This window comes from Oncorhynchus nerka, linkage group LG5, assembly GCF_034236695.1.
Source record: "Oncorhynchus nerka isolate Pitt River linkage group LG5, Oner_Uvic_2.0, whole genome shotgun sequence".
Taxonomy (NCBI): Eukaryota; Metazoa; Chordata; class Actinopteri; order Salmoniformes; family Salmonidae; genus Oncorhynchus; species Oncorhynchus nerka.
Window position 1 is genome coordinate 47,784,283 of NC_088400.1, and position 27,272 is coordinate 47,811,554.

Sequence of the window (27,272 nt, forward strand, 5' to 3'; positions counted from 1 at the left end):
TTTGTTACACAACACAATGTTGAATGTCCACCAGAGCTGTTGCCAGAGAATTTAATGTTAATTTCTTTACCATAAGCTGCTTCCGTCGTTTTAGAGAATTTGACAGTATGTCTTAACTGGCCTCACAACCGCAGACCATGTGTAAAGCGTCGTGTGGGCGAGTGGTTTGCTGATTGTCAACGTGAACACATCGAGTGCCCTATGGTGGCGGTGGGGTTATGGTATGGGCATGCATAAGCTACGGACAACGAACACAACTGCATTTTATTGATGTAAATTTGAATGCGGAGATACCGTGACGACATCCTGAGGCCCATTGTCGTGCCATTCTTATAATAAGATGATAGTTGGAGCTGTAATGTTAGAATTCAGTACAGCCTCTGATGTTATTGATCATCATTTGTTATTGTAGCATGTTTCAGCATGATAATGCACAGCCCCATGTCGCAAGGATCTATACACAATTCCGGGAAGCTGAAAATGTCATAGTTCTTCCATGGCCTGCATACTCACCAGACATGTCACCCATTGAGCATGTTTGGGATGCTCTGGATCGACGTGTATGACAGCCTGTTCCAGTTCTTGACAATATCCAGCAACTTCGCACAGCCATTGAAGAGGCCATCAACAGCCCGATCAACTCTATGCAAAAGAAATGTGTCACGCTGCAAATGGTGGTCACACCAGATACTGACTGGTTTTCTGATCCACACCCCAACCTTTCATTTAAGGTATCTGTGACCAAAAGATGCATATCTGTATTCCCAGTCATGTGAAATCCATAGACTAGGGTCTGATGAATTTCAATAGACAGATTTCCTTATATGAACTGTAACTCAGTAAAATCTTTGAAATTGTTTTATGTGGCATTTATATATTTGTTCAGTATATATTTTAAATAGCTGGCTGGCTAATACTTTAAGAAAAATCATAGGTTTTACCCTCCCCCCATTAACCAGAAGGTTAAATAAATTCACTTTTATAGTGAATTTAAAGTATAACCTGTCCTCTTGTTTATTATTTGCACAACTAAGTTATTTGGCATAAAAAACATACACACTTTTTCATCATTATTTTATTGAAAATTTACATAAATGGAATCAAACTACAATCACATATTTTATCATTAATTTGTGGTGTGGACAGGTAATTGACTAGGAGGGGTGATTATGGCAGATGCTAGAAAAATGTATGGCAATTTCTTACAACAAAATGTAACTTTACACAGAGAGAAGAGTCACGTCCAAAGATCATATTTCATAAAACAGGTCTCCACTTCCATACACAAAATATATCCTTATAAATTATACAAATGCATGAGTATCTATCTGTATCTAGGATTCAACTCCATCTCATTGTAATATTTGGCAATATGGGTGCCAGAAATTGTGGAGAGGGGTATAACTGCACATAACAACTAGTAATACACAAGATAAAACTGGTCCAAACAATAGAGCATCAAATGTGAAAGAGTGCAAAACTGTTAGGGGAGAAAACTACAATGGGGAGCAAAAGGTCAAGATCACAGAGGTGATGAAAGAAAAAGACATGCAAAATACAGAATAGACTGATGGTAGTTCAAGCACAATGCGTAAAGGGCATTAAATGCGACCTACATGGCATTTCAGTACGGAAAAGGTGTTTTCACTAAATAAGTGCTTGACATGAACATGTCTTTGGCTCTTCTGAGTTCCAATGAAACAACCTATGCAGTGAACAAAGAATACTGTATTTATTTGGATCGCAATTGTCCTATGGTTTTTAAATCCGTATTGACAAAAGTTTCTACTACTCACACGCAGTGTAAGACGTCGCACTATCAATCACCAAATAAATATGGCGGATTTATCAGTGCTTTATTGAGATCTGGGTTGTGCTATTTGTATTCATAGGGGCTCCCGAGTGGTGCAGCAGTCTAAGGCACTGCATCTCAGTGCTAGAGGTGTCACTACAGACCCTGGTTCAATTCCAGGCTGTATCACAATTGGCCGTGATTGGGAGTCCCATAGGGCGGCGCACAATTGGCCCAGCGTCGTCCGGGTTAGGCTATGGCCGGGGTAGGCCGTCATTGTAAATAAGAATTTGTTCTTAACTGACTTGCCTAGTTAAATAAATAAAAAGCATAACCCCCCCCCTTTGAACTATGAGCACATTAATAATAGGCTATTTGTAATGGTTATTTCAAAACGGAGTCCTTCTCAAAATGGACTGAATATATGATTGAACGTTATTACATAAAGACTTTCTTAAAATGTACTGTCAATTAAGTTCTGATAGTTTTATGCAAAATATAAATTAATCCAGAGCCTTGGCTCTGCCAGAAATGGTATGATGAAACTATTGGTTTGATGTTTTTCTCTTGAACAACTGTTTAGAATCCTACCTGAGCACCTGAACAAAGCTTTGTTCATTCATACACCAAGACAGATCTGCAAAATATTATCAGTGAAGGACTCCCACTTGCCAAAGTGTACCTTGATTAGGTGGCAAAATGTAAACTATCCAAAAAATACCATGTGAAGTCCACATACGGCCATGTTCAACAAAGCAGATGAGATGGAGGTTAAAAAAAGGTTGATGCAGTGAGAAAAGACAGGAAGAGGAAATGGGTGCTTAGTTCTTGTTGAAGCTGCAATCCCCTCTTCAGACAGGTGGCCAAGACAGATTAAAAGAAGCTAGAGAGAAAGGAGACAAATGCAAGGTTACAAGAGATGCCCAAGCAGTCAGGGAGAGCAACAGTGCCTACCAGAAGGATTACTGACATTTTGGGGAGGGAAGACCGTACGTATTTGGGTTTTCCTAACGCATGTATAGTTGCTACTGTACTTCAAATGACACTAACTCTGTTACAAATGCAATGTCTGTGTGGTAAGCTAAAAAATAACTACTCATAATAAAATACTACAGTACTTGAGCTGACCAATTCAATTTGAGCATAATACGGATTTAAAACATTGAATAAATTGCTTGTGAGAACTGCTTGCAGCAGATATTATGTCCTCTGTAAATTAAAAAAAAGTATTCAGTGTCAGTTAATACATCAAAACAGACAATCTTAAACCTAATAATGATGGGAAAACTACCAAGAAGTGCACAACAAAAACAGTCCAGAAAATATCTATCCCTACAGAAGCAAAAAGCAAATGGTGATATTAGTCAGTCAGCACAGCAAAAACACGACATGACAAAAAAGTATAACCATACGGAAAAGACAGATTTAGCCACAGAGTCAGCATATAGAGCAGCAATGAAATACAGATCGGGGTATCCTTTTGTTAATACATAAAGCAGATGAATGTTTTTTTTTAACCCAGAAGGGTGGGTTCACAATGCCTCTCCTCAGCCTTGGGGTACCCGCTACCCACAAAGCCTGGTCCCTTAGCAAAGCTTGAGGGTGGAAGCACCTACTCAGTGCAGAGCCAGGGTTTACTGCAAAGGAAAGGTAAATACACACAGAGCAGTGAGCAGAGGAACTAAAGCACAGTATGTATGAATGACCACACACCAAGGCACACCCTGCCAACCCATAGAGCTTAGGACAACAGTTCCCCCAGAGACATTGAGACAAAGAGCAATTTGAGAAGGGATTGTGAGAAGTTGTAAACCACACCTACTACACCACTGTACAAGAATGTGTAAGTACGTAAGCGACTCATTTCGATACATTTAGACGAAAACAAAATAACTACATCTGTGGACATTTGACTCATCAGACCAACTGTCTGACCTGTGTCACCGTACAAAGGCATGTGGGTTATATTGAGCAAGGACACAGACATATTTTTGGAGGGTGGTGTGGGGGTTCTTAGAAATATTTTCCTGATAAACAACACCCTGTCCTCAAGATATAGATGAGAAGGAAGTGGAGTTGAAATTAAAAACCAACAATCTCATTGGCGCTCACACTCATCTGCCAAACAATGGAGTGTTCCAATCCTGTTTCTCTAGGAGGAATGGAGAATGACTACTGGCTCAGTTTGTTCAGACAAAAGCAGTGCAGGCTGAATACTAACATGACATTTATGCACCCAACTTAAATGCTCATGCAAGTGTTCTACTGACTTCAAGGCATGATTAATAAGAAAGTCCAAGTTAGGATCCAGCCCTATGAATTCAGGTTTGCAGACAATTTTGCTCTGTAAGGAGAGTCGTTTTGACAATAACAATGGCGGGATATCTCAAAGCCCTTGAAGGAGTTAAATATCTAGACCAAACCAAGTGTTTCCAACTGTAATCAGAATCTATGTGAAACCCTTATATCCTCACATTTGTAGAACCCACTCACACACTGTTATGTTTAAAATACTGATTGATTATACATTTCATACACAATAATCGTGGCCACAATTGAAATATTTGGTGAAATTCACGCTTTATTTCCTTTGGATATTAAGTATTTTTGTGTAACACTGATACAAGTGTAATACTGATCCCTACATGATTGTTTTTTGTTTAAATGGATTAAAATTTGCTTTTATATATATAAAAAATATACATAAAAAAGTCCCAATTGCAATAGAAATACACAAAATCATATTTGTGTAAAATGTCAAAAGCTAACAAGTATGCAGATAACAAAGTATATTAAAAACAATGAGGTATGGCAAAGAGATGGCGAGAAAGCATGAATGTCTTCACATGCACCAGGCTAAGATGAAATAACATCAGCAGTTCACTATTAACACTCATTGTCTTGATAGCGCAAACAAACTGGCGCCGAGGCTATCATTCCAACTTCCTGTAACTGATAGTCATGCAATGTTTGGAGTAGGCAAAAGTACAAACAGATCTGGGACCAGGCTACTCTTGATGGGCGGTGGACAACATGCCTTCATTTAGAAACGTACTACGATTGTGTCTTCATTTTCAATAATTATGCATTGTATGCCAATACGATATCAGTGTACATCTTCATTATCTCAAACTACTGGAGTGGTTTAGTGGAGTGAGTAGAATAGTGGTAGTATGAAACATGGACGTGAATATGCTGCCCTTGCCAAGTATATGCAATGAGCACAGACTACATGCCACACACACACACCACTCGCTTGGTCAGACCATAGCGGATGTGCGTTTCACCTTAGCCTCCACAAACTCCTGCCGGTCAAAACAGTAGTTGCGCATGTTAAAGTTAAAAGCACACTCAGTCGTGCGGAAACAGGCTAACAAACAAAAAGAGAAGGTCTACCTTCCAACATAATTTTTTTTTTTTAAAAAACAGGCAAACGCAGAATTATGACTTGTGAAAGAACGTATAAAAGAAGCATGCATTCGAGTCAAGGATTCCCATTCACAGTAATGCCTGGATTCTTCCTCAGAGCAGGGACATGTGCGGCGGTTGGAATGGGGGGGGGGGGGGGACAGAGAACAGCATGGCACTGCCAAGGATGGGGTGAAAACTCATTCACAGCTGGCTGAGGGAGGAAGCACTTTTCTACAGGAATCCTGAACTGGAAATAAGAGAGAAGGAGCATTACGCGTTAACAACACTAGTAGACAAACTTTTTCAATCAAATGACAGAATCATTCATGTTATTGGTCAAATGTAATGTCGGAAGGAACATGTGTTACTGTTACTGTTAATAAGACTTATGAGTGTATGGAGGTGGGGAGATTTAGGGTATACGTTGAAAGAACATTTATTTGGTATGCTAATGAGCTAACACACCAACTCAGTGGCCTTGTTGTTAGAGAGTCCGCCCTGAGATTAGAAGATTTGGAGTTCCCGTCCGAGTCATACCAAGGACTGTAAAAATGGGACCCAATGCGTCTCTGCTTGACACTCGGCATTAAGGAGATATATTGGAGGTAAGGCCCTGCGATAAACTAGCGTCCTGTCCAGGGGGGGTTCTGCTTGTACATCAAGCTGCCTCACGCTACAGTCACAGGAGAAAGGCTCCTGCTCCTATTAACCATCCAGGCCTTGTGTAAGGCTTAATGGACTAACACAGATGTAAATGTTAACCACGGTAAATCGTCTAGTGTAAATAAATGAATATAAACGTTGCTATCTAGCAACATTTCTGTTTCCGAGATTAACCAGGGAGGGATACATGATTATTACAAACTAGATCATTTATCCTGAATTGACCATTGTAAAAGTTCACGTGATCCATTCTCAAAGTTGCTCCTACGGGGCCTTAGAAAAATGCAGTGTCTCTCTATGGTTGACTTCTCTGTTCATTTCACACGGCTCATTTCCTGTGAACGTTGTCCAGAATGACACAGCAACACTGAGACAGCAGGCTGTTTGTCATCACATTTAACTAAAGTCTTGGAAGATGAGCCAGCCCAGGAGCAGCAGTTTACAGATCGCAAGACAGATGTCTTCCTTTCCCACCCTCTATGGCTGAGTCTCTATGGCTTTCCCACCCTCTATGGCTGAATCTCTATGGCTTTCCCACCCTCTATGGCTGAGTCTCTATGGCTTTCCCACCCTCTATGGCTGAATCTGTACAAATAGTGTAGCTCTCATTTTAAAAAAAATTTAAAAAAGGGAATCAAAGAGCTAGGCGTCAAATAGCTGAAGAAGCAAGAAAAAATGCTATAAAAAAAATCCTCATACACAAGAATTGGCTTTAAGGCTGAACGGCGCACTAGTGCGATCCTACAGTTCCTGCTGGACTCTCTGCTCTTTGTGTAGTGGCTAGGCAGGGCCGGGAAGGGCAGGGGTGGACCACAAAAGCAGATTGTTGTGGTTTCAGAGGGCAGATGGGGCAGCACATCAGACAGAGGCTAATAAACTTGCTGATTTAATTTGAAACTCTTTCAGAGGCTGGCACAGGCACAGCCAACCACAGGATATGATCCAATTCTGCGGCAGTGATGTCATCTTTAGCTAAGCCGTGGGTGGATACAGACATTAATAAAATGTACGAACACAAATGTTATGGGATTTGTTACAAAGATTTGTTGTAATTGAATTAGTATCAGAACCTGATTTCAAATACTGTTTTAAATATCTCAAATACAAATACATATTCAGATATATTTTATTTGAAAAGACAAGTTGAATATTTTAATGTACACTACATGACCAAAAGTATGTCTCATTCCACAATCATGGGCATTAATATGGAGTTGGTCCCCCCTTTACTGCTATAACAGCATCCATTCTTCTGGGATGGCTTTCCACTAGATGTTGGAACATTTCTGGTGGGAATTTCTTCCATTCAGCAACAAGAGCATTTGCGAGGTCAGGCACTGATGTTGGGGGATTAGGCCTGGCTCGCAGTCGGCGTTCCAATTCATCTCAAATGTGTTTGATGGGGTTGAGGTCAGGGGTCTGTGCAGGCCAGTCAAGTTCTTCCACACCGATCTCAACAAACCAATTCTGTATGGACCTCACTGTGTTCAGGGGGGAATTGTCATGCGGAAACAGGAAAGGGCCTTCCCGAAACTGTTGCCACAAAGTTGGAAGCACAGAATGTCATTATATGCTGCAGCATTAAGATTTCCCTTCCCTAGAACTAAAGGGGCTAGCTGAACCATGAAAAACAACCCCAGACCATTATTCCTCCTCCAACTTCGTGGCAACAGTTTGGGGATGGCGCTTCCCTGACAATGCCCCGTGCACAAAATCAGATCCATACAGAGATGTTTTCAAGATCTTTACTGGCCTGCACAGAGCCCTGACCTCAACCCCATCGAACACCTTTGGAATGAATTGGAACGGCAACTGCGAGCCAGGTCTAATCGGCCAACATCAGTGCCCGATCTCACTAATGCTCTTGTTGCTGAATGGAAGCAAGTCCCACCAGCAATGTTCCAACATCCAGTGAAAAGACATCCCAGAAGAGTGAAGGCTGTTATAGCAGCAAAGGTTGGACCAACTACTAAGGCTCATGATTTTGGAATGAGATGTTCAACGAGCAGCTGTCCACATACTTTTGGTCATGTAATGTATTTGAAAATACTCTCAAACTATTTGGTAGACTATTTTTTTTTTTTGCAAATAATTCAAATACTGAAATAAAAGTACTTGTTTTGGGCTATGTATTTTAAAATACACAGACAAAAGTATTTGAAATACCAAAAAATCAAATACACATGTATTTGAACCCAGGTCTGATTAGTATAAAATGTAGACTAATGTTTTTAAAGTAGGTCTACTGTACAGATGTTGCCTGAATTTATAACAGCTACTAGAAGTTAAAATACTGTTACTTCAAAAATAAAAAATAAACATTTAAGGACTTCCTTGTCCTTCTCATTTAAGTTCAAATATGTGTTTAACTGACATTTGATTTAGATGTTTTTTTAAATTTGTATTTAAATATGTGCTTTTTGTCATTGGTTACCAGGGGAACAGTTGAGAGAGCAAGCCTTACCAGGACAAGATGTTTCATGCAGCATGCAGCAAGTGGGGGGGAGGAGTTAACTGTAAAACAGCATGGATGCAACATAGGTGACACATGGACTCATGGGAGACATATGGTGCATTCAAGACAACTCGGAACCTCAGAGTTAAAATGTACATATTTTTTGGGCTTAGAGCATCCTATTGGTTGATTCAGATATTTTCCAAGTGGGAAACTCAGCCCTTATCTTTCTACAACAAGTTTCCAAGTTGGACATTTCTGAGTTTCCGAGTGGTCTTAAACACAGCAACACATATACATTCTCCATGTCACATCTACACCACTCATTAAAACATGCCATGCACATGTCCTTTGGTGACTGAATAAAACATTGGTTTTGTAGCCCAAGCTATCAACAGGATTATGTTTTGAACAAGATAAGGAAATAGAGAGGCCAAATGAGGAAGTACTAACTAGCATTCATCGGGCCGGTTTCTCAGACAAGACTAAGCTAGGCTTTTTAGTCCAGGTCAATGCTTAATCTACGTTCGGGAAACTGGCCAATAATGTTTTGATCAGTAACCCAGAAACATTAAGTGAAAGGGAGGAGGAAAAACTACAGAGTTTAGAGATAGCAGAGAGAAATGACAGAAGAACTGAAGAAAAAAAAACCTCTCTCAGTGCAAGTATCTTCATCCTTTCTAACAGGGCAGGTGGCAGGGCTCGCATCAGTTTGAATAGACAACCAGGAGTGATTACCAACATGAAGGGACCCACGACAACAACCTCTAACTGCCAACACGGCCCTCCTACTGCAGCCTGATACTACAGGTAAAACAAAACGTCACAATTACTGAACCAACATTCCTATGGGATATAGACCTATACCAGCAGTCTCACTAGCCTGGGTTCAATACAATCAGATTACTGTAATACCAAATCTAATCTAGATGAATCTGGTTTACGTTGAGGGCCAGAGAAGGGTTCAGGATATTACTAGCTACAGTACTCTGTATAATAAAGGTGGATAGAAAACAATGTAAAATCCTAGTAAAGTGACAGCGATCCTAATCTCTGGTGCATATGTGTGTTCATTTTAGAGGAGAAAAATAGCAAGTCCACCTCTATACCATAGTTATGAAGGCATAAGAGAAAACGCTTGCTAAACTGCTAAACTAAGCCTTAGGGAGCATCTATTCATCTATTGCTCCTCCATTTCAATGTAATCAGAGCCAGCTACGTTGGTTATCGCTAATCCATTAGACTGAGGAGAGAAACCACTCAGTGCTTGGTGACATTAATGGGACAAGCCAAAGCGGTGGACAGGAAAAGAGTTCCTACAAATGCATCGACATAAGGCAAATGAAAGCTTTGATTAATGACCGTGTCATTTGTTTACGTGTGGTGTGTGCCAGGCCTCTTCATATCTGAGGTGCGGCTGATGCAACAGTGTACAGTGTCGCACACCAGTAAAGTGGTCCACATGCATACAACATTTATATTTTGATTCGTCCATCTTCTGTATTGCCAGATGTACAGTGGCAAGAAAAAGCATGTGAACACTTACCTGGATTTCTGCATAAATTGGTCATAAAATTGTATCTGATCTTCATCTAAGTCACAACAACAGACAAACTGACAAATGATGAATACATCAGTTAACCAATCACAGTGTAGGTTGGAGAAAGTATGTGAACCCCTAGGCTAATGACTTCTCCAAAATCTAATTGGAGTCAGGAGTCAGCTAACCTAGATTCCAATCAATGAGACGAGATTGGAAATGTTGGTTAGAGCTGCCCTGCCCTATAAAAAAACACTCACAAAATTTGAGTTTGCTATTCACAAGAAGCATTGTCTGATGTGACCTATGCCTCGAACAGAAGACCTAAGATTAAAAACTGTTGACTTACATAAAGCTGGAAAGCCCATCTGTCCGCCAACTGAAGCTCAACAGAAGTTGGGTGATGGAACAGGACAACGACCCAAAACGCAGAAGTAAATCAACAACCGAATGGCTTCAACAGAACAAAATACGCCTTCTGGAGTGGTGGCCCAGTCAGAGTCCTGACCTCAACCCGATTGAGATGCTGTGGCATGACCTCAAGAGAGCGGTTCAAACCAGACATCCCAAGAATATTGCTGAACTGAAACAGTTTTGTAAAGAGGAAAGGTCCAAAATTCCTCCTGACCGTTGTGCAGGTCTGGCCCGCAACTACAGAAAACGTTTGGTTGAGGTTATTGCTGCCAAAGGAGGGTCAACCAGTTATTAAATCCAGGGGTTCACATACTTTTCCCACCCTGTACTGTGAATGTTTACACAGTGTGTTCAATGAAGACATGAAAACGTAGAATTGTTTGTGTGTTACTAGTTTAAGCAGACTGTGTTTGTCTATTGTTGTGACTTAGATAAAATAATTTTTTTACCAATTTATGCAGAAATACATGGATTTCCAAAGGGTTCACATACTTTTTCTTGCCACTGTGCATACATGGGATAGGCAGGGACAATAATACATTTACTCATTATTTTGAGAAATAATTTAGATGGCATCTATTCTAAGTGGAATTAATGACCTAGTGTTTCCCATATTATTGTTTGGGCGGACACCTCTCATTTTGGTTAATGAGGCCCTAAATGTTGATTTGGGGGCCTTTGCGCCCTGCCTGGAAAACGATCTAGGGGAAACACTATAGTGACAATTTATCCAGTTGTTCTTTGATCCTCCTAGATCAGGTTGTAACATCCAGACAGCTCCGGTCCAGTATACCTAAGGAATCCTCAAGGATAGCTGGGTTGTGTTCATTAGGGCACGCAACAGCAAACGTGTTAAAACGTTTCGCAATGGAACATGAAAATTAGCATTTCTCATTTGACAGGTCCAGGTAGTCTCTCCCTGTTTCGTGACGTTATCTTCTGTTTGGGTGCCTAATGAAAACGACCCTGAACACCTATGCCTGCTGTGTGAGGAGGAGGGAGTTGAACGTGGAAGGAGATACTTACTTTTTCCTCTCCTTGTCCCTCTTGAGTGTGGTGGAGCCCCCTGCCTGCTGGGCCTGGGACTGTAGGAGCTCGGCAGCCGTCTTTTTCTGCTTGAAGCCATTGAGCTCGTCATCCAGGGATTTCTTCTTGTCCTCCAGCTTCTTCTTCTCATCCTGGTGCAGCTTCTTGAGCCGGTCAAACTTCTCGTGCAGCTGTGTGGCGAGGGAGAAAACGCACATCTTAGATAGAAACTCATTTAGAAGGTGTGATATTTTATTTATTTCACCTTTATTTAACCAGGTAGGCTAGTTGAGAACAAGTTCTCATTTGCAACTGCGACCTGGCCAAGATAAAGTGTAGCAATTCGACACATACAACAACACAGAGTTACACATGGAATAAACAAAACATACAGTCAATAATACAGTAGAACAAAATAAAACAAAAAGTCTATATACAGTGAGTGCAAATGAGGTAAGTTAAGGAAATAAATAGGCCATTGTGGCGAAGTAATTACAATATAGCAATTAATCTCTGGAATGGTAGATCGGCAGAAGATGAATGTGCAGGTAGAGATACTGGGGTGCAAAGGAGCAAAATAAATAAATAAATACCAGTATGGGGATGAGGTAGGTAGATAGATGGGCTGTTTACAGATAGGCTAAGTACAGGTGCAGTGATCTGTAAAATGCTCTGACAGCTGGTGCTTAAAGCTAGTGAGGGAGATGTGAGTCTCCAGCTTCAGAGATTTTTGCAATTCGTTCAAGTCATGGGCAGCAGAGAACTGGAAGGAAAGACGACCAAAGGAGGAATTGGCTTTGGGGGTGACGAGTGAGATATACCTGCTGGAGCGCATGCTACGAGTGGGTGCTGCTATGGTGACCAGTGAGCTGAGATAAGGCGGGGCTTTACCTAGCAGAAACTTGTAGATAACCTGTAGCCAGTAGCCAAGCATGCATTTAGTTTTACTTGCGTTTAAGAGCAGTTGGGAGGCCACGGAAGGAGAGTTGTATGGCATTGAAGCTCGTCTGGAGGTTAGTTAACACAGTGTCCAAGGAGGGGCCAGAAGTATACAGATATCTGTAGCTTTGAGTACAAATGGAGATGTGGCACATGTAACCCTAGTTCTTGTGAGGTTGGTAGGATGCGTGATGATGTGGCAGAATTAAAGCATTTAACTGGTAATGGAAAAACCTTCCTGTACACACACAAACACGCACCTCTTTCTCGGCCTCCTTCAGTTCAGCTTCCTTCTCCTTGACTCTCTGGACGAACATCTGCCTCATCTCCTCCTCCTTCTTCTGCAGGTCACCCATGAACTCGTTCCTCTTGGCCTCGTACGTCTCCTGCAGACTGGGGTCCAGACAGGAAGAGGACATTCAGAAATTAAGTCATACTAATGAGTCATATACTAATGAGTTCGGAAAGTATTCATACCCCTGGACTTTTCCACATTTTGTACTAAAACTGATTAAAATCGATTTCCCCCTCATCAATCCACACACAATACCCCATAATGACAAACAAAAAGCTGTTTCTTAGAAATGTTTGCTTATTCATAAAAATACAAAAATAAAATATCACATGCCCATAAGTATTCAGACCCATTACTCAGTACTTTGTGGAAGCACCTTTGGCAGCAATTACAGCCTTGAGTCTTCTTGGGTATGACACTACAAGCTTGACATACCTGTTTTTGGGGAGTTTCTTCCATTCTTCTCTGCAGATCCTCTCAAGCTCTGTCAGGTTGTATGGGGAGTGCTGCTGCACAGCTATTTTCAGGTCTCTTCAGAGATGTTCAATCGGGTTCAAGTCTCCGGCTGGGCCACTCAAGGACATTCAGAGACTTGTCCCGAAGCCACTCCTGTGTTGTCTTGGCTGTGTGCTTAGGGTCGTTGTCCTGTTTGAAGGTGAATGTGTACCCCAGTCTGAGGTCCTGAGCACTCTGGAGCAGGTTTTCATCAAGGATTTCTCTCGACCCTGACTAGTCTCCCAGTCCCTTGTGCTGAAAAACATCCCCACAGTATGATGCTGCCACCACCATGCTTCACCGTAGGGATGGTGCCACATTTCCTTGGCATTCAGGCCAAAGAGTTCAATCTTTGTTTCATCATACCAGAATCTTGTTTCTCATGGTCTGAGAGGCTTTAGGTGCGTTTTGGCAAACTCCAAGCGGGCTGTCATGTGCCTTTTACTGAGGAGAGGCTTCCGTCTGGCCACTCTACCATACAGGCCTAATTGGTGGAATGCTGCAGAGATGGTTGTCCTTCTGGAAGGTTCTCCCATCTCCACAGAGGAACTCTGGTCAGATTGACCATCTGGTTCTTGGTCAACTTCCTGACCAAGGCCCTTCTCCCCCCGATTGCTGTTTGGCCGGGAGGCCAGCTCTAAGAAGAGTCTTGGTGCTTCCAAACTTCTTCCATTAAGAATGATGGAAGCCACGGTTCTTGGAGACCTTCAAAGCAGCATAAATGTTTTGGTACCCTCTGTGCCTCAACACAATCCTGTCTCGGAGCTCTACGGACAATTCCTTCGATCTCACGGCTTGGTTTTTGCTCTGAAATGCACTGTCAACTGTGGGACCGTATATAGACAGGTGTGTGCCGTTCCAAATCATGTCCAATCAATTGAATTTACCACAGGTCGACTCCAATCAAGTTGTAGAAACATCTCAGGGACGATCCATGGAAACGGGATGCGCCTCAGCTTAATACTTATGTTAATACGGTATCTGTTTTAATATATTAGTAAAAATTAATAGAAACCTGTTTCGCTTTGTCATTATGGGGTGCATGTGTGTAGATTGCTGAATAAATTGTTTTATTTAATCAATTTTAGAATAAGGCTGTAACATAACAAAATGTGGGAAAAGTCAAGGGGTCTGAATACTTTCCGAAGGCACTGTATGTTAGTACTATGTCCCTACATTCACATTAAGTGAATTACATCAGACTGTAATTGACATCAGAATGCAAAAAGTGGTTGTGATTAACTGAGGGGGTGGTAGGAATTGGAAAGTAGTGATTCCAAAGTTTCAACCATTGTTAAAACCCCTTTCTCTCGTGGGAATTGGACTATATGGATAGGGCTAAATTGAAATGTTTCTTACAGAAACCATGGTGGAAATTAAAAGGGAACAGTTTGGAAATTCTGGGGAAATTATTAGACAAAAAGTGAGGACAACAATTCACCTGTTGATTTTATGTGCATTTAACATTTATTTGTTGATAACAACATCTGCAAATACTCTGGATACATTCAGTAACATGATAAGAATATTCTTTGAAAATTTGGGATAGGTGCAACATAAGACAAAAAAATGACACAGGTTAGAGAGAGATTTAACTGGTGTTTCCAAGTGGCCACACACCTCAATGCGTGCACAGTTCCTAAGTCAATTCAACAATGCACTTTTATGGCTCAAAGAAGATGTTTGTTTTTTTGCTCTCCTAGCTGTGCCGCTAAGGAACTAGAGTAAGCACACTTGTAGTTGTTTTGTTTGGAACACAGCCCTGCCTTTACACAATTACTGTTGTTGTTTACGCAATCCAAAAATGGTCCATTATAAAATTGCAAATCTGTCCATTCTGAATACGATCTTACAGTGTTAGGCTTCACAAGGCAATTCAGAGAAGCAGATGGTAATTTTGGTGCGCATGGAATGGAGTCATGAGTGCATTCAGATGCTTGTAACTGTACATCAAACATAGTGATTATATACGTTGATCATATATATTACATGGGTTTCATGATATGGAAATGTGGAGTGCACATTTGAACTCACGGGTGTTCGGCTTGCTTGTACGACATCAAAGCAGTATATATTATATTCCTCAATGTTTCATCTTTCAAAATACATTGAGTCCTCATAATTTAAAGCTTTTCCCTCACTCAGACAAAAAAACATTAGCAAAAGTCACCCAATTATCAGGAGGGAGGGGGTCAACTTCTTGTTCGCGTGTGGTGCTCAAGTTCAGAAAGGCTGTCAGTCAAAACCCATACAGGTCTGTGAAGTGGAGACCCTGAGCTCTGACATCATGTATAGCATGTTACCACTGTGTTCCAATTTAGGTGCTTATCAGTATCCAAATCTGCCACTTTCAACCCGAATACGGGTACAAGTGTAAAGAGCTACATCCATGACAGGAAGTGTGCAGAATTGTGACACAGTCTTGGAAGGATATAGGGAGGAAAGAGAAAACAGGAAGTAAGGAGGAAATATAAAGGGAAACAGCCGCACCTGAAGGGTTTGCAGTCGGGGTCCGTGTCCTTGAATCCCATCTCCTCCAGCTTGCAGCGGCGGTAGAGCTCATAGTGGCGCGTGTGTGTCTGCTCCCGCAGGTCCTCCATGTTTACCCGGATCAGCATCTCCCGCAGCTTCACAAAGTCACAGTGGTTCTCATTCTCCACTGCCGACGACACACACACACACACACCATAGAGTGAACTGAATAGAGTGTGGAGCACAATGTCCGAGACAGGATCGGGCCAGCACTATTGTATATGTGTTCCATGTGAGGTCAGGGCTAGTTCATACTAGAGGTCGACCGATTATGATTTTTCACCGCCGATCCCCTTTCGTCAACCATGTGTAGTTATTGGAAGACACCAATACCGATTAAATCGGCCGATTTAGAAACAAAAAATATTTGTAATAATGACAATTACAACAATACTGAATGAACACTTATTTTAACTTAATATAATACATAAATAATATCAATTTAGCCTCAAGTAGATAATGGAACATGTTCAATTTGGTTTAAATAATGCAAAAACAAAGTGTTGGAGAAGAAAGTAAAAGTACAATATGTGCTATGTAAGAAAGCTAACGTTTCAGTTCCTTGCTCAGAACATATGAAAGCTGGTGGTTCCTTATAACACGAGTCTTCAATATTCCCAGGTAAGAAGTTTTAGGTTGTAGTTATTATAGGACTATTTCCCTCTATACTATTTGTATTTCATTAACCTTTGACTATTGGATGTTCTTATAGGCCATTTAGTATTGCCAGTATAACAGTATAGCTTCCGTCCCTTTCCTCGCTCCTCCCTGGGCTCGAACCAGGAACACAACGACAACAGCCACCCTCGAAGCAGCGTTACCCATGCAGAGCAAGGGGAACAACTACTAGAAAGCTCAGAGCGAGTGACGTTTGAAACGCTATTAGCACGCGCTAACTAGCTAGCCACTTCACTTCGGTTACACCAGCCTCATCTCGGGAGTTGATTGGCTTGAAGTCATAAACAGCGCAATGCTTGACGCACAACGAAGAGCTGTTGGCAAAACGCACGAAAGTTTTTATTTCATTTTTTTATTTTACTAGGCAAGTCAGTTAAGAACAAATTCTTATTTTCAATGACGGCATAGGAACAGTGGGTTAACTGCCTGTTCAGGGGCAGAACGACAGATTTGTACCTTGTCAGCTCGGGGATTCGAACTTGCAACCTTTCAGTTACTAGTCCAACGCTCTAACCACTAGGCTACCCTGCTGTTTGAATGAATGTTTACGTGCCTGCTTCTGCCTACCACAGCTCAGTCAGATACTTAGATACTTGTATGCTCAGTCAGATTATATGCAACGCAGGACACGCTAGATAATATCTAGTAATATCATCAACCATGTGTAGTTAACTGGTGATTATGATTGATTGTTTTTTATAAGATAAGTTTAATGCTAGCTAGCAACTTACCTTGGCTTACTGCATTCGTGTAACAGGCAGTCTCCTTGTGGAGTGCAACGAGAGAGAGGCAGGTCGTTATTGCGTTGGACTAGTTAACTGTAAGGTTGCAAGATTGGATCCCCGAGCTGACAAGGTGAAAATCTGTCGTTCTGCCCCTGAACAAGGCAGTTAACCCACCGTTCCTAGGCAGTCATTGAAAATAAGAATGTGTTCTTAACTGACGTGCCTAGTTAAATAAAGGTCTAAAAAAATATTTAAATTAATTCTGCAATTCGGCGCCCAAAAATACAGATTTCCGATTGTTATAAAAACTTGAAATAGGCCCTAATTAATCGTCCATTCCGATTAATCGGTCGACCTCTAGTTCATACTACCCCCCACGTATCCACACACAGCCAAAACTGACATAAGTACAAGCACAACATAGGAAACCAAATAACGAAACATTTTATATTTCTATAGTAAGTCAGTAACTCTCTCTGATAATCATCACAGGTTTCACAATCTACCACTTTTCAAGCATTATTGAGATAAATCAATAAATCCTCAAATTTCTGACATGGGATTTGGTTTTTTCCCCCATCTAAGTGACATGACTCAAGCAACAGCTGCTGCAGGTTATACATTTATGCAAGAGTGGAGCCATGCTGTGTTAAATAGACAAACATGAGATTACATAAGCAGCAGTGATGGCTTCCCTCTTGACGGTATGAATGTAGTGGTTTAGGAAGTTAGGGCGGAATGAGTGGGAGGGAAATGATGGCGGGAGGATCCCCCTACCATTTCCTCTGTGAAACGCGACCTAGCTTACCCTGCACTGTTCCCCAGGGGTACTGCCGTGCTTTCACCATCTTGTTGCCGATCTTTACTTCCTCCGTGCTTCCCACAACGGCGAACGGCAAATGGCCCTGCAAAGCCGTAGTGGAGAAAGGATTCACTCTATTACATAACTCCATTATTTATTTGTTTAGACTTTGATCAATTGGAGCATATCTCTTGACAGGGGAACCAATTGCAGAGTGAACCAATTACAAACTGAATTACACGTGACATGTCATGTTAGGCGTAAAATTGCAAATTTATATACAGTGCTGCTTGAAAGTATGTGAACCCTACAGGGCTGGTCATCATTTTGCTATAAAATATTAAAATAAACATAAAATCCTTTTCTAAACCCCAATTGAAGACAACCATATCTACTCCTGTAATGCTTTTGTCCACTGTATTGTATGTATTTTGTTTTCTATTTTTTTTTTTTTACGAGACAGATCCATTAAGAACAAATTCTTATTTACAATGACGGCCTAGCCCAGCCAAACCCGGACCAATTGTGCGCCGCCCTATGGGACTCCCAATCACGGCCGGATGTGCTCCAGCCTGGATTTGAACCAGGGACTGCACTGAGAGGTGCAGTGCTTAAGACCGCTGCGCCACTCGGGAGCCCAAATGTGCCAGTCCTTACAAAAATGTATTCCATGATAACAGACAATCAAGAATCGCATCATATGATATTTCTCCCTCATCAAACCTTGTCCATACTTACACTTCTCAACTATAACTAGTAGGTCTGTATTGATAAAACTTGCTGAAATGCTACTGAACTACAATGAGCGGCATCAGAGAAGGGTTAGCTTACGTTCATGGTGGAGTTGATCTCTGCCACCGTCTCGTCGTCGGTGGGGAACTGGTAGATCTGAACGCCGTTGCTGACCAGCTCACTGGTGATCTTGATCTTGAACTTGGTCAGCTCGCTCTTGGAGATGGCATCTGACTTGGCAATGATGGGGATGATGTTGACCTTTCATTTGAGGAGATTAAATGCGATTCTAAAACGTTATTAGGCTATCCGCTGATGAGGAAATGATGTGTGCTGCATGTATACAAAAGAATCCATCAAAATACATACAAATAACACAGATCCTGTTATACTTTACGGACTTGCATCAAAGATAAAAACACACAATCACAACTATTTTGAAGACACAATGACAAGGTGCAAACAAATAATGCCTATACTTTGGGATAAAGCTGAATAAAAGATTGGCTTTGGAGGCTCATGGCAAATGCAATTTACAACACCATACTTTCACCAGGACAAAACAACTGAAAATAAATTGTTTAAAATTGAATCTACATTCCAACTGAAGCCATGAATAATTATATTTCATACAAAACCAGTCTCAGCCTCACACATTTAATGGTTGGTTTCCCAGATAAAGATGAAGCCTAGTTCCTGGACTAAAAAGCCCTTTGATGGAGCTTCTCCACTGAGAATTATTATAAGGACAGGAATAAGATTAATCTATAATAAGCACATACAGTGCATTCAGAAATGATTAAGACCCCTTCACTTTTTCCACATTTTGTTGCATTACACCCCTATTCTAAAATGGATTAAATAGTCCCCCCCCCCCCCTCATTTACCTACACACAATACCCAATAATGACAAAGCAAAAACTGGGTTTTAGAAATATTTTATAATTATAAAACAAAACTGAAATCACATTTACATGCGAGCTTCTCCTATGCAGCCAGGTCATCACAGCTAGCTAGCTAAACCCCCTGAGACAATTGGGGAACAGCTGGCCAAGACAGGATATGAATAGACCCTGAGATATGGGTCTTCACTCCCTTCCTAATGTTTCTCTGGATTCCTTGTGCCTCGGTCAAAAGCAGGGATATCATCTAGCCGGATACAAAAAAAATATATATATAGCTTGTCTTTTTATATCTGTACACCTCTAGTGTCTACTAGCTTCAGGAATATTTGTGCATTTTCGATTCGGCTTATCTATGTGCATTTCTGACATAATCAGAGCTTGGAACGAAGTAGAGATTTTTTTTTTTAACTGGCAGCGCAGAGCAGTAAGAGCATTTACCAGAAAGAGTAGTGAGAGAGAGTAGTATTAGTGAACCTCCAACGCTTTCTCCATCCCGTGAAGAGCGCTCCAAACACATTGTTAATTGATGAGAGCCTACTGATCAAGGTATCTCAGAAGAAACACTTCCTCCAGCCCCATGTTTGGTGAAAAACAGAAGCAGAACATGAAGTGGGAGGGAGGGAAGAGATACAGTATATCCAAATATCCGCTTTAATGGAGCCCACAGGACTGAAGAAGCACAAATAGGCAGGGGGGGTCTGTGTCAAACATCCACCCACCACCACTTGTTGCCCATAAACTCAAGAGACACTGCACTTCCTCCTGCACAACCAACTTTTGTTTCACTCACTTTGGCCGGACTCAAACGCCATCCAGTAGCACTAGCTCTTGGAGGGCTTTACAGTCACTCGCAGCAATGATGCTTGGCTGATGCTAAGGGCCGTATGATGTATACACAGGGAGGCTTCTGCTCTGGATCAAAGATCACACTGTTGCGAGAGGCTGAGAGGTGGGTAGGGCACAGCTGCTCTGGCAAACACTGAGGAGCCCCTTTCTCCGAAATCCAGGAAGGCTCTATGCAAATAGGGCTTTTTGGGGTGGCGTTAGGAAAACAGAGTGAGCGGTCACCGTGGCGTTTCACGGCTGACCCACACCGACGCGGTCACAGGACAGGAGCGCATCTGTGAGCATGCAAAGTGTGTGGAAGAGTTTATGAGCCACCATCATCTTGAGGCTAGAGAGCTTTCTCTTTCCCCCCCTGCATTTTATAAATAGCCATGACAAAAATATGACTCTTCAACTGAGGTTACCATCATATTAGGGAGACGGCTTTTCACGTGACACTTCAAATCAGCAGAGTTCAATGAATGGATCGCATAATATGGTAATTTAGCAGATATCTTGAGCGAAAGCGACTTTGACAGTGACACAACATTGACAGTGACACATATAGACCAACTTAGTATACTGTATCTGGCCCATGCAGGAATTGAGCCCATTGATCCATTGGAATCATAGTGTAATTAGCTAGCTTTGCAGCTCACCTTGCTGTCCAGTTTCTTCATAGTTACCAGGTCCAGGGACTTGAGGGAGTGTCCGGTGGGCGCAATGAAGTACAGGCAGGCGTGGATGCGCGTGTCGTGGTAGCTGTGTAGCGTGCGCTTGATTTTCAGCTCCTCCTGCAGATAGGCCTCGAACTGGGTGTCGATAAACTCAACAATGGACTTGTAGCTGAGGAGAGAAAAACATAAGTGTTATTAATGTGTTATAAACGCATGATAAACAGGTAATAAGGAAACTAGGTTTATGACAGCGAAGCACCAAAAAGAGAAAGTATCTTACCATTGTCTATGAAGGATTCAAGGGTAGCTATACCGTTGCCTTTTTAAAAATGTTTCACTCAAAATGAAGACAGTTCCACCACCTTATAATATTAGAAGGTGTTGTGAAGCATCTCTTAAGTGAGAGATTAAAACTAATTTTGTTCTTTAGTCCCAGAGCGTAGTCAGTGGGAGGTAGCTAGCTCGCTAAGTGAGTACAGCTCAGCTCCCTAAAAAGAACCTGCTGATCCCTCATTCAGCTGAGCTGGGTCTCATTAGCTGGGAGTCATCGGGCAGAACATGTTGGTGGAAGAGATTTGGGAGCTCGCGGATCAGGGAGCAGAGGGGAGGCATCAAAGGCATACGACCCCCAATGAAGGGGAAGATGCACCGCGCGTACAAAGGAGAGATGGAACCTCTGATTAAACACAGGTCTAGCCCCCGCCCTCCCAACACATCTCCTCCCACCTCCACTCCCCCTCATAAGAAGCTAGCCGAATGGCTGCTCATATAACTGCTAGCCCGTAGCTCCCATTCACCAATCCACCATTTGATACTGATGTGAAGCAGTGTGAACCTGGAGCACTGACCTACAAGAGGGTTCCCTGTATCTAGCACAGCCTCCCCCTCGGTGCCCTAACAAGAGCAGATAGAGGGGCCTGGGACAGACTGAGGTCAGAGAGAGCTGCCTGGCCTGGCGCTCACATGACATCATCCGTCCTTTCTCTCTGTGATCTCTCATGACGAGGAATGAGGATCACATGACAGGAGAGAGAGAGGAGACAATTGGATCCCACGTTGACTAGAATGTTGCCATCAGGGGAGAAAGTGACAGGTAGAGGAGTCCTCCCTTTCCCACAGACAAAACACTGTATGATTTAGCCCTGAAGACTCCTGGCTCAAGTCTCGGGGTATGTCTATTGTGTTTCCATAAGGTATGGGGAGAGGGATAATACAAGTTGAATATGAGTGAAAGATAACACATTCTTGGTAGTGGTATATAAACACCAGGATCGTATTCATTCGTTTTCTTCTGTTTTGTGCCTAATGAATGTGACTCATAAGTTCTTGTACCGTCTAAACATCTCTTAAGACACATGAAGAGGAACCTGGGGCTCTCTACCCAAAGTCATACACACACACACACACACACACACACGTTATATTCATGTTGATCTACGTCATTGTCTCTCACCTGTCCTCTTTGTTGATCTGGTCTCCAAAGCCCACAGTGTTGACCACGGTCAGCTTGAGGCGCACGTTGCTCTCTTGGAGCTCGTATGTGTTGGACTTGAGCTGCACGCCCGGCTGGTTGTGCTGGGTGGGCTCGCCCTCGAACTTGGTGTTGAACAGGGTGTCCATAAGAGTGGACTTGCCCAGGCCCGTTTCCCCTAAAACACACACCTTCAGTTAATTCCCTATTGTGTCCTTTTATTTGTGGACTCTGTATCTGGAGTTTGAGTTTGTGTGAGGCAGTTGTACTAAGCTCATTGGGCATTTATAAGCTGTATTCTTCAATAATCAACGGGTATAGGCTACAGTATATCATTATTGGAAATGACCATTAAACAGCAGGGAAGATCCCAGATTGGGCCATTGTCAGAATAAATGTGGGCTTAAAAAGGCACATTACATACTGTGCATGACAGTATTTAGTACTGTGCATCCCTGTTGAAAAGACTGCAGTTCTACAATCTGGACTCGGGCTGCAGAGCAGATCTCTCTATGCCACCAGAATGTTAATTATATGGACACTTCCCATGTTTCACATCTTCTTAAATTTAACGTGTGAACCCCTCTGGCTTCTCTGCTGCTTTTGGCAGGAGAGGAGCTTTCCAACGGAATAAAAAAGATACGCCGAAGAAACGTCTAATATCTTGGGTGCTTGTAAGAGTAAGTAGGGCAGCGCTTCAACAAGATAATCATATGTTCACCATGGTTGATATCTGGAACAGACATTGGCAACAACAAAAAAAGGGCAGCATGGGTCCGAGTCACGGATGTCCCGATGCGCTCTGACAAACACATACTGTGCAAAGCTATCAGTCAAGTGAGCCAGCCACCTTCCTCTCCCAGTGCCAGAAAATATTTTGGGTCAGAAAAGTAGTAGTAGTGCGCTACATAGGGAATAGGGTGCCATTTGGGATGCAGGCCTATTTATGTTCATCTGACACCGCATATACACATGGAGCACGCAGAGGACTGCCAACGGTAGTAGTCTTCTATTCACAGAGCATCAGTGCACACTAAATAGTAAAAGGGAGATAGAATGGAACAGCACAGTGCCTGTGTCTGAGAGAGAACGTCCACCTTGGGTCTTTGTCGAGAGGTTTCTGTGGTCGCTCATCTTCCTTATAGAAACTTCTCAGGGCTGAACTAAGCTATGAGCATCTCACTTGGTAGGGACCCATGCTGAACCCCATGCTAAAGAAGGCCCTGACATCCAAAGGTTCACATTTGAATGTACCAGCATCTTAAAAATCTAACTTCAGTGAAGAAAAACAGCAGTCGTTATGAATCCAAAATGGGGCTGTACTACAGCTGAATTTTTGTTGTTGCTCTCGATTCAGTTCTTGCTGTTTTGTTTAGACCACAACCACAAGCCTCCGGATCGCATTTCTGGGGCTTTAAGCTTTAGGTCTGTGCAGTTTACAACTGTTTTGCTTTCTCTGACTTTAGAGTAGGCTGTAATAATAGAGGTTCGTTCGGCTTCTAGCATTGCTTTGGAATGTTTTGATTGCCACTGATAGCTTTCAAGTAATTCAGAGTGTGTAAAATGGAGAGGGGATTGTATTCTCGGTTTCCTACTTTCAACCAAATTTACTAAATGTACCATTTGGTTTAAACATATAAATCAAAACAAGGCTAAAAGACGACAGGCATAACCAGACCATTTCACCATAATAGATCTATATGACAACTCTCTCTGTCAATTATGCCCAAACACCATTCAGCTAAGTTGTATACAACCTCAAAATGAGGCCTAGGTCACCCGAATTGAATTCTGAGATACTGTAACAGACAGACACTAATATAGGGAGTGAAATAAACATGCATGTCTGGGGTCTATTGCTTTGAAATTACTGGGGGAGATGCGGAATTACACTTCACTGGAATCATTTTAGGGTCTTCATTTCTACCCCCAGTCCCAAACGATAGCTTGACTGACTGAAGATGAATGAGCTACGGTGATCAGAGTTGACTGCTGACCAGTGAGAAGCAACCAAAGTGGGACAAAGACAGAATGAACTGGGTTTACATCTACAGTGGAAACGCCTGACATAGGGGATTGGAGAAGGGCTCCCATTTTGCCTTGAGGAGAAGAAAAGGGAGGTTTTACGCATGACACACTCACCGACACAGAGGATGTTGAAGCAGAAGCCGTGGTTGACAGACTTGTTGACCAGCTGGTCGGGCATGCTATCAAAGCCGACATGGCCGGCTAGAGGGACGGCACGAGCACCTTCTCCCTAAAGACAAAATAATTATTTTGAAATTAGAAACACTGAGTAAAGGTGTGTAATTAATCATTAACAGCCGGGTATAATCGCAGATGCATATGAAACAGGGGTGGTATGGATAAGGCTATCGTAACTTAGGTAAAAATTAGGCTGACTATAATATTATTATTTCACTTCCGTTTACACATTTCATGCAAGACCAGACTACACAGAAATATGACATTTCAAACATTCACTCCCACAACTACTGGTAGTGCAGTTAAGGCACAAACTGAAGTGTTAGCCATAGCTACAATCTTCTATGGTTAAGCTACAATTTAGATTTTTTTGCCAGACACATTCCATTGTATTCGATGAAGATAACTCCTCAGCTAATTTCTCTGGTGCTCTAGCTGTGATACACTTCCTGTTTCCTGCTAACATATTTGCATACTGCACAGTCTAGACCGTTGAAACCACAATGTCCATATATGGAAAGTAAAACATCACATTTTAAGAGTTACAAACTGTACAGGTGTTGAAAACAAACCATGCACAGTAGAACGATGGCATGTTTGTGTGAGAGTAACAATTCTATGTTATAAATGTATCATAACAAATGACCCAACTTGATCAAGGTGACATGGATCCTCCTGTTGTAGGCCTGACCCTAAATTCATAAGGGTCTAATATGGATATGAATGTGTGTGTGTTTGGTTTTACTATCCTTGTAGGGACCAGAAGTTCGCACAAGGATCGTAAAACAAGGACAATTCAGACAAGTAGGGACATTTCACCGGTCCCCACAATGAAGAAGGCTGTAGGCTTAGGGGTTAGGGTTACAATTTGGGTTTGGGTTAGAATTAAGGTTAGGGGTTAGGTTTAGGGGTTTGGCCCCCACAAGGACAGTAAAACAAATGTGTGTGTGCATGAAGGAAGTTGCATCATCACACATTCTCTGCTTCTAGAACTGCACAGGATGGTTATGTGAGCAGGAATACAAGGAATTTAGATTACATGGAACTGCCAAAACGTGCCCTCGATAGTGACTTAACTGAAGCAACCCCACCACTAAAAGGCCTAAATGTTTTGAAAATATATATTGTGGCATTGAGGCAGACTGCAAAATCCGCTCAGTTAAAATGGGTGAGGTTGAAAATAGTTCCACAGACTGGGGTAAACAGTTGTCAATTGTATAGTTAGAATTGTGTTTAAACAGCTGAAAGGCTATTAGTTTAACAGATGGTTTTTCTTGACGAAACAAACACTCCTCAGCTGGCCTACATGTGCAGGTGCAGCATTCCCAAACCCAAGTCCTACTTGGGATCAAAGACACATCTTGAGTTGCACAATTACATAATGCTTGTTGTTCTCATCCATTCATTGATACATTTCGGTTTGAATTAACTGCACACAAAACGAAAAGCCGATTTACGTTAGCCTACCAATCTAGCCGAAAGGCCGGCAGATGGCAATATTGATCCGGTATTGATGGTCTAAACGACTCAGCATCGCCATCTGCCGGCTTTTGGGCAACTACCAATCCTTCTCCCAGTGACTTTTCAAGCCTACTGACTCTCACATTCTGAAATTAATGAAACCACTTTTGATGAATCCACATTACCCTCGTTCTTATTTAGGTCTATATTATATACAAATATTAAATCATTCCCACTCAGTTGTACCCTATATGACTCGTTATGCACATCAGACAACGCCCAGCAAACAAAGTAACGGGGCTGACAGAAACAACGCGATAGGCTAACTTACTAACAGAATCGAACCCACGATAGACGGCGGATATGCATGAAATTTGAAATGTCCAGAATTTTTTAAAATTATATAGTCCTAATATCCTTAAATAGCATATCAATGTGAAGTAACTACAGACTTCATGGAGAAATGATGAGGATACTGGATCGCAACGATAACCATAAAAGCGAACGCATGCGTGCAAATGCAGACTATCGAATGTTCCCAAGAATTTGTATCTTAATAAATCATGCGGTTACGTAATGAGCGATATTTATCTAAATGCATTGTATCATTACGATAGTAACGTTGTAATAGAGGTAATTTGATATCGAGTTAGCCTATTAAAAAAAACGCTGCATCAACCATGGCGAGTGGGGCTTTCCACCGACATCTATCCATACCATTTGAGTTCAATTCACCCAGTACTTAATTAACCAAATGAATCATTTTAGCAAGCTACAACGGTGCCCTAGCCAGAAGAAAACGAGAAAATCATCCTTAATTATAGTACTCACCGCTTGCCTAGCTATTTCAGTGGCCGCCATGGTTATTTTTTTATGAAGACCCTATGTAGGAAGCTGCACTACCACTCTGCTAGCAACACTAACAACAACGTCACTTTCCTATGGTAATGTTGAAACGTTCAAAATAAAAGCCCGCATTTCAAAAACATTGCAAGGTGGATAACATTAAAAATAGATAACATTTTATTCAATGTCGATTTGTATTGTGTTTATAAGCAAATGCAAGAAGAAATGTATGGGGGGGACGTATGTTTAGACTGAATTGTAGACAATATGGGCTTAAAGTAAAAAATTAAAAAAAGAACTATTCCTTATGCTGATGTGAAAGTGGGGTTGGGAGTAGCCAGTAGGGTCTGTAGAATCTATATGTATGGTGTAATTTCATGGGA

General features: G+C 41.8%; 1 protein-coding gene across 5 annotated transcripts; it reads right to left on the minus strand.

Annotated features, from left to right (window-relative positions):
* Positions 1-1,057: 1,057 nt before the first annotated feature.
* Positions 1,058-26,975, minus strand: LOC115129590 (septin-6). Of its 5 annotated transcripts, none has more exons than XM_029660123.2 (11): positions 26,875-26,975; positions 24,520-24,634; positions 22,360-22,555; positions 20,889-21,075; positions 18,599-18,760; positions 17,774-17,870; positions 15,521-15,689; positions 12,501-12,633; positions 11,302-11,492; positions 8,331-8,380; positions 1,058-2,675 (listed from the first exon to the last, which is right to left on the minus strand). In XM_029660123.2, exons 1-10 carry the CDS (start codon positions 26,902-26,904, stop codon positions 8,377-8,379), a joined length of 1,284 nt encoding a protein of 427 aa, XP_029515983.1. In that variant the 5' UTR covers positions 26,905-26,975; the 3' UTR covers positions 1,058-2,675; positions 8,331-8,376. The 5 variants fall into 5 exon arrangements, with proteins under 5 accessions (XP_029515983.1, XP_029515982.1, XP_029515981.1 ...); XM_029660122.2 differs by having other exon boundaries at positions 1,058-5,450; XM_029660121.2 differs by lacking the exon at positions 8,331-8,380.
* Between the last annotated feature and the right edge of the window lie 297 nt (positions 26,976-27,272).

What these genes read in the sequence shown, in the direction of transcription:
- LOC115129590 (XM_029660119.2), bottom strand. Translation starts at nt 26,904, where the DNA reads ATGGCGGCCACTGAAATAGCTAGGCAAGCG. An exon ending in CTTCAACATCCTCTGTGTCG is followed by an intron (nt 22,556 to 24,519) that starts GTGAGTGTGTCA and finishes TGTGTGTTTTAG; the next exon opens with GGGAAACGGGCCTGGGCAAG. An exon ending in TGAAGGAGGCCGAGAAAGAG is followed by an intron (nt 11,493 to 12,500) that starts GTGCGTGTTTGT and finishes CTCGCCACACAG; the next exon opens with CTGCACGAGAAGTTTGACCG.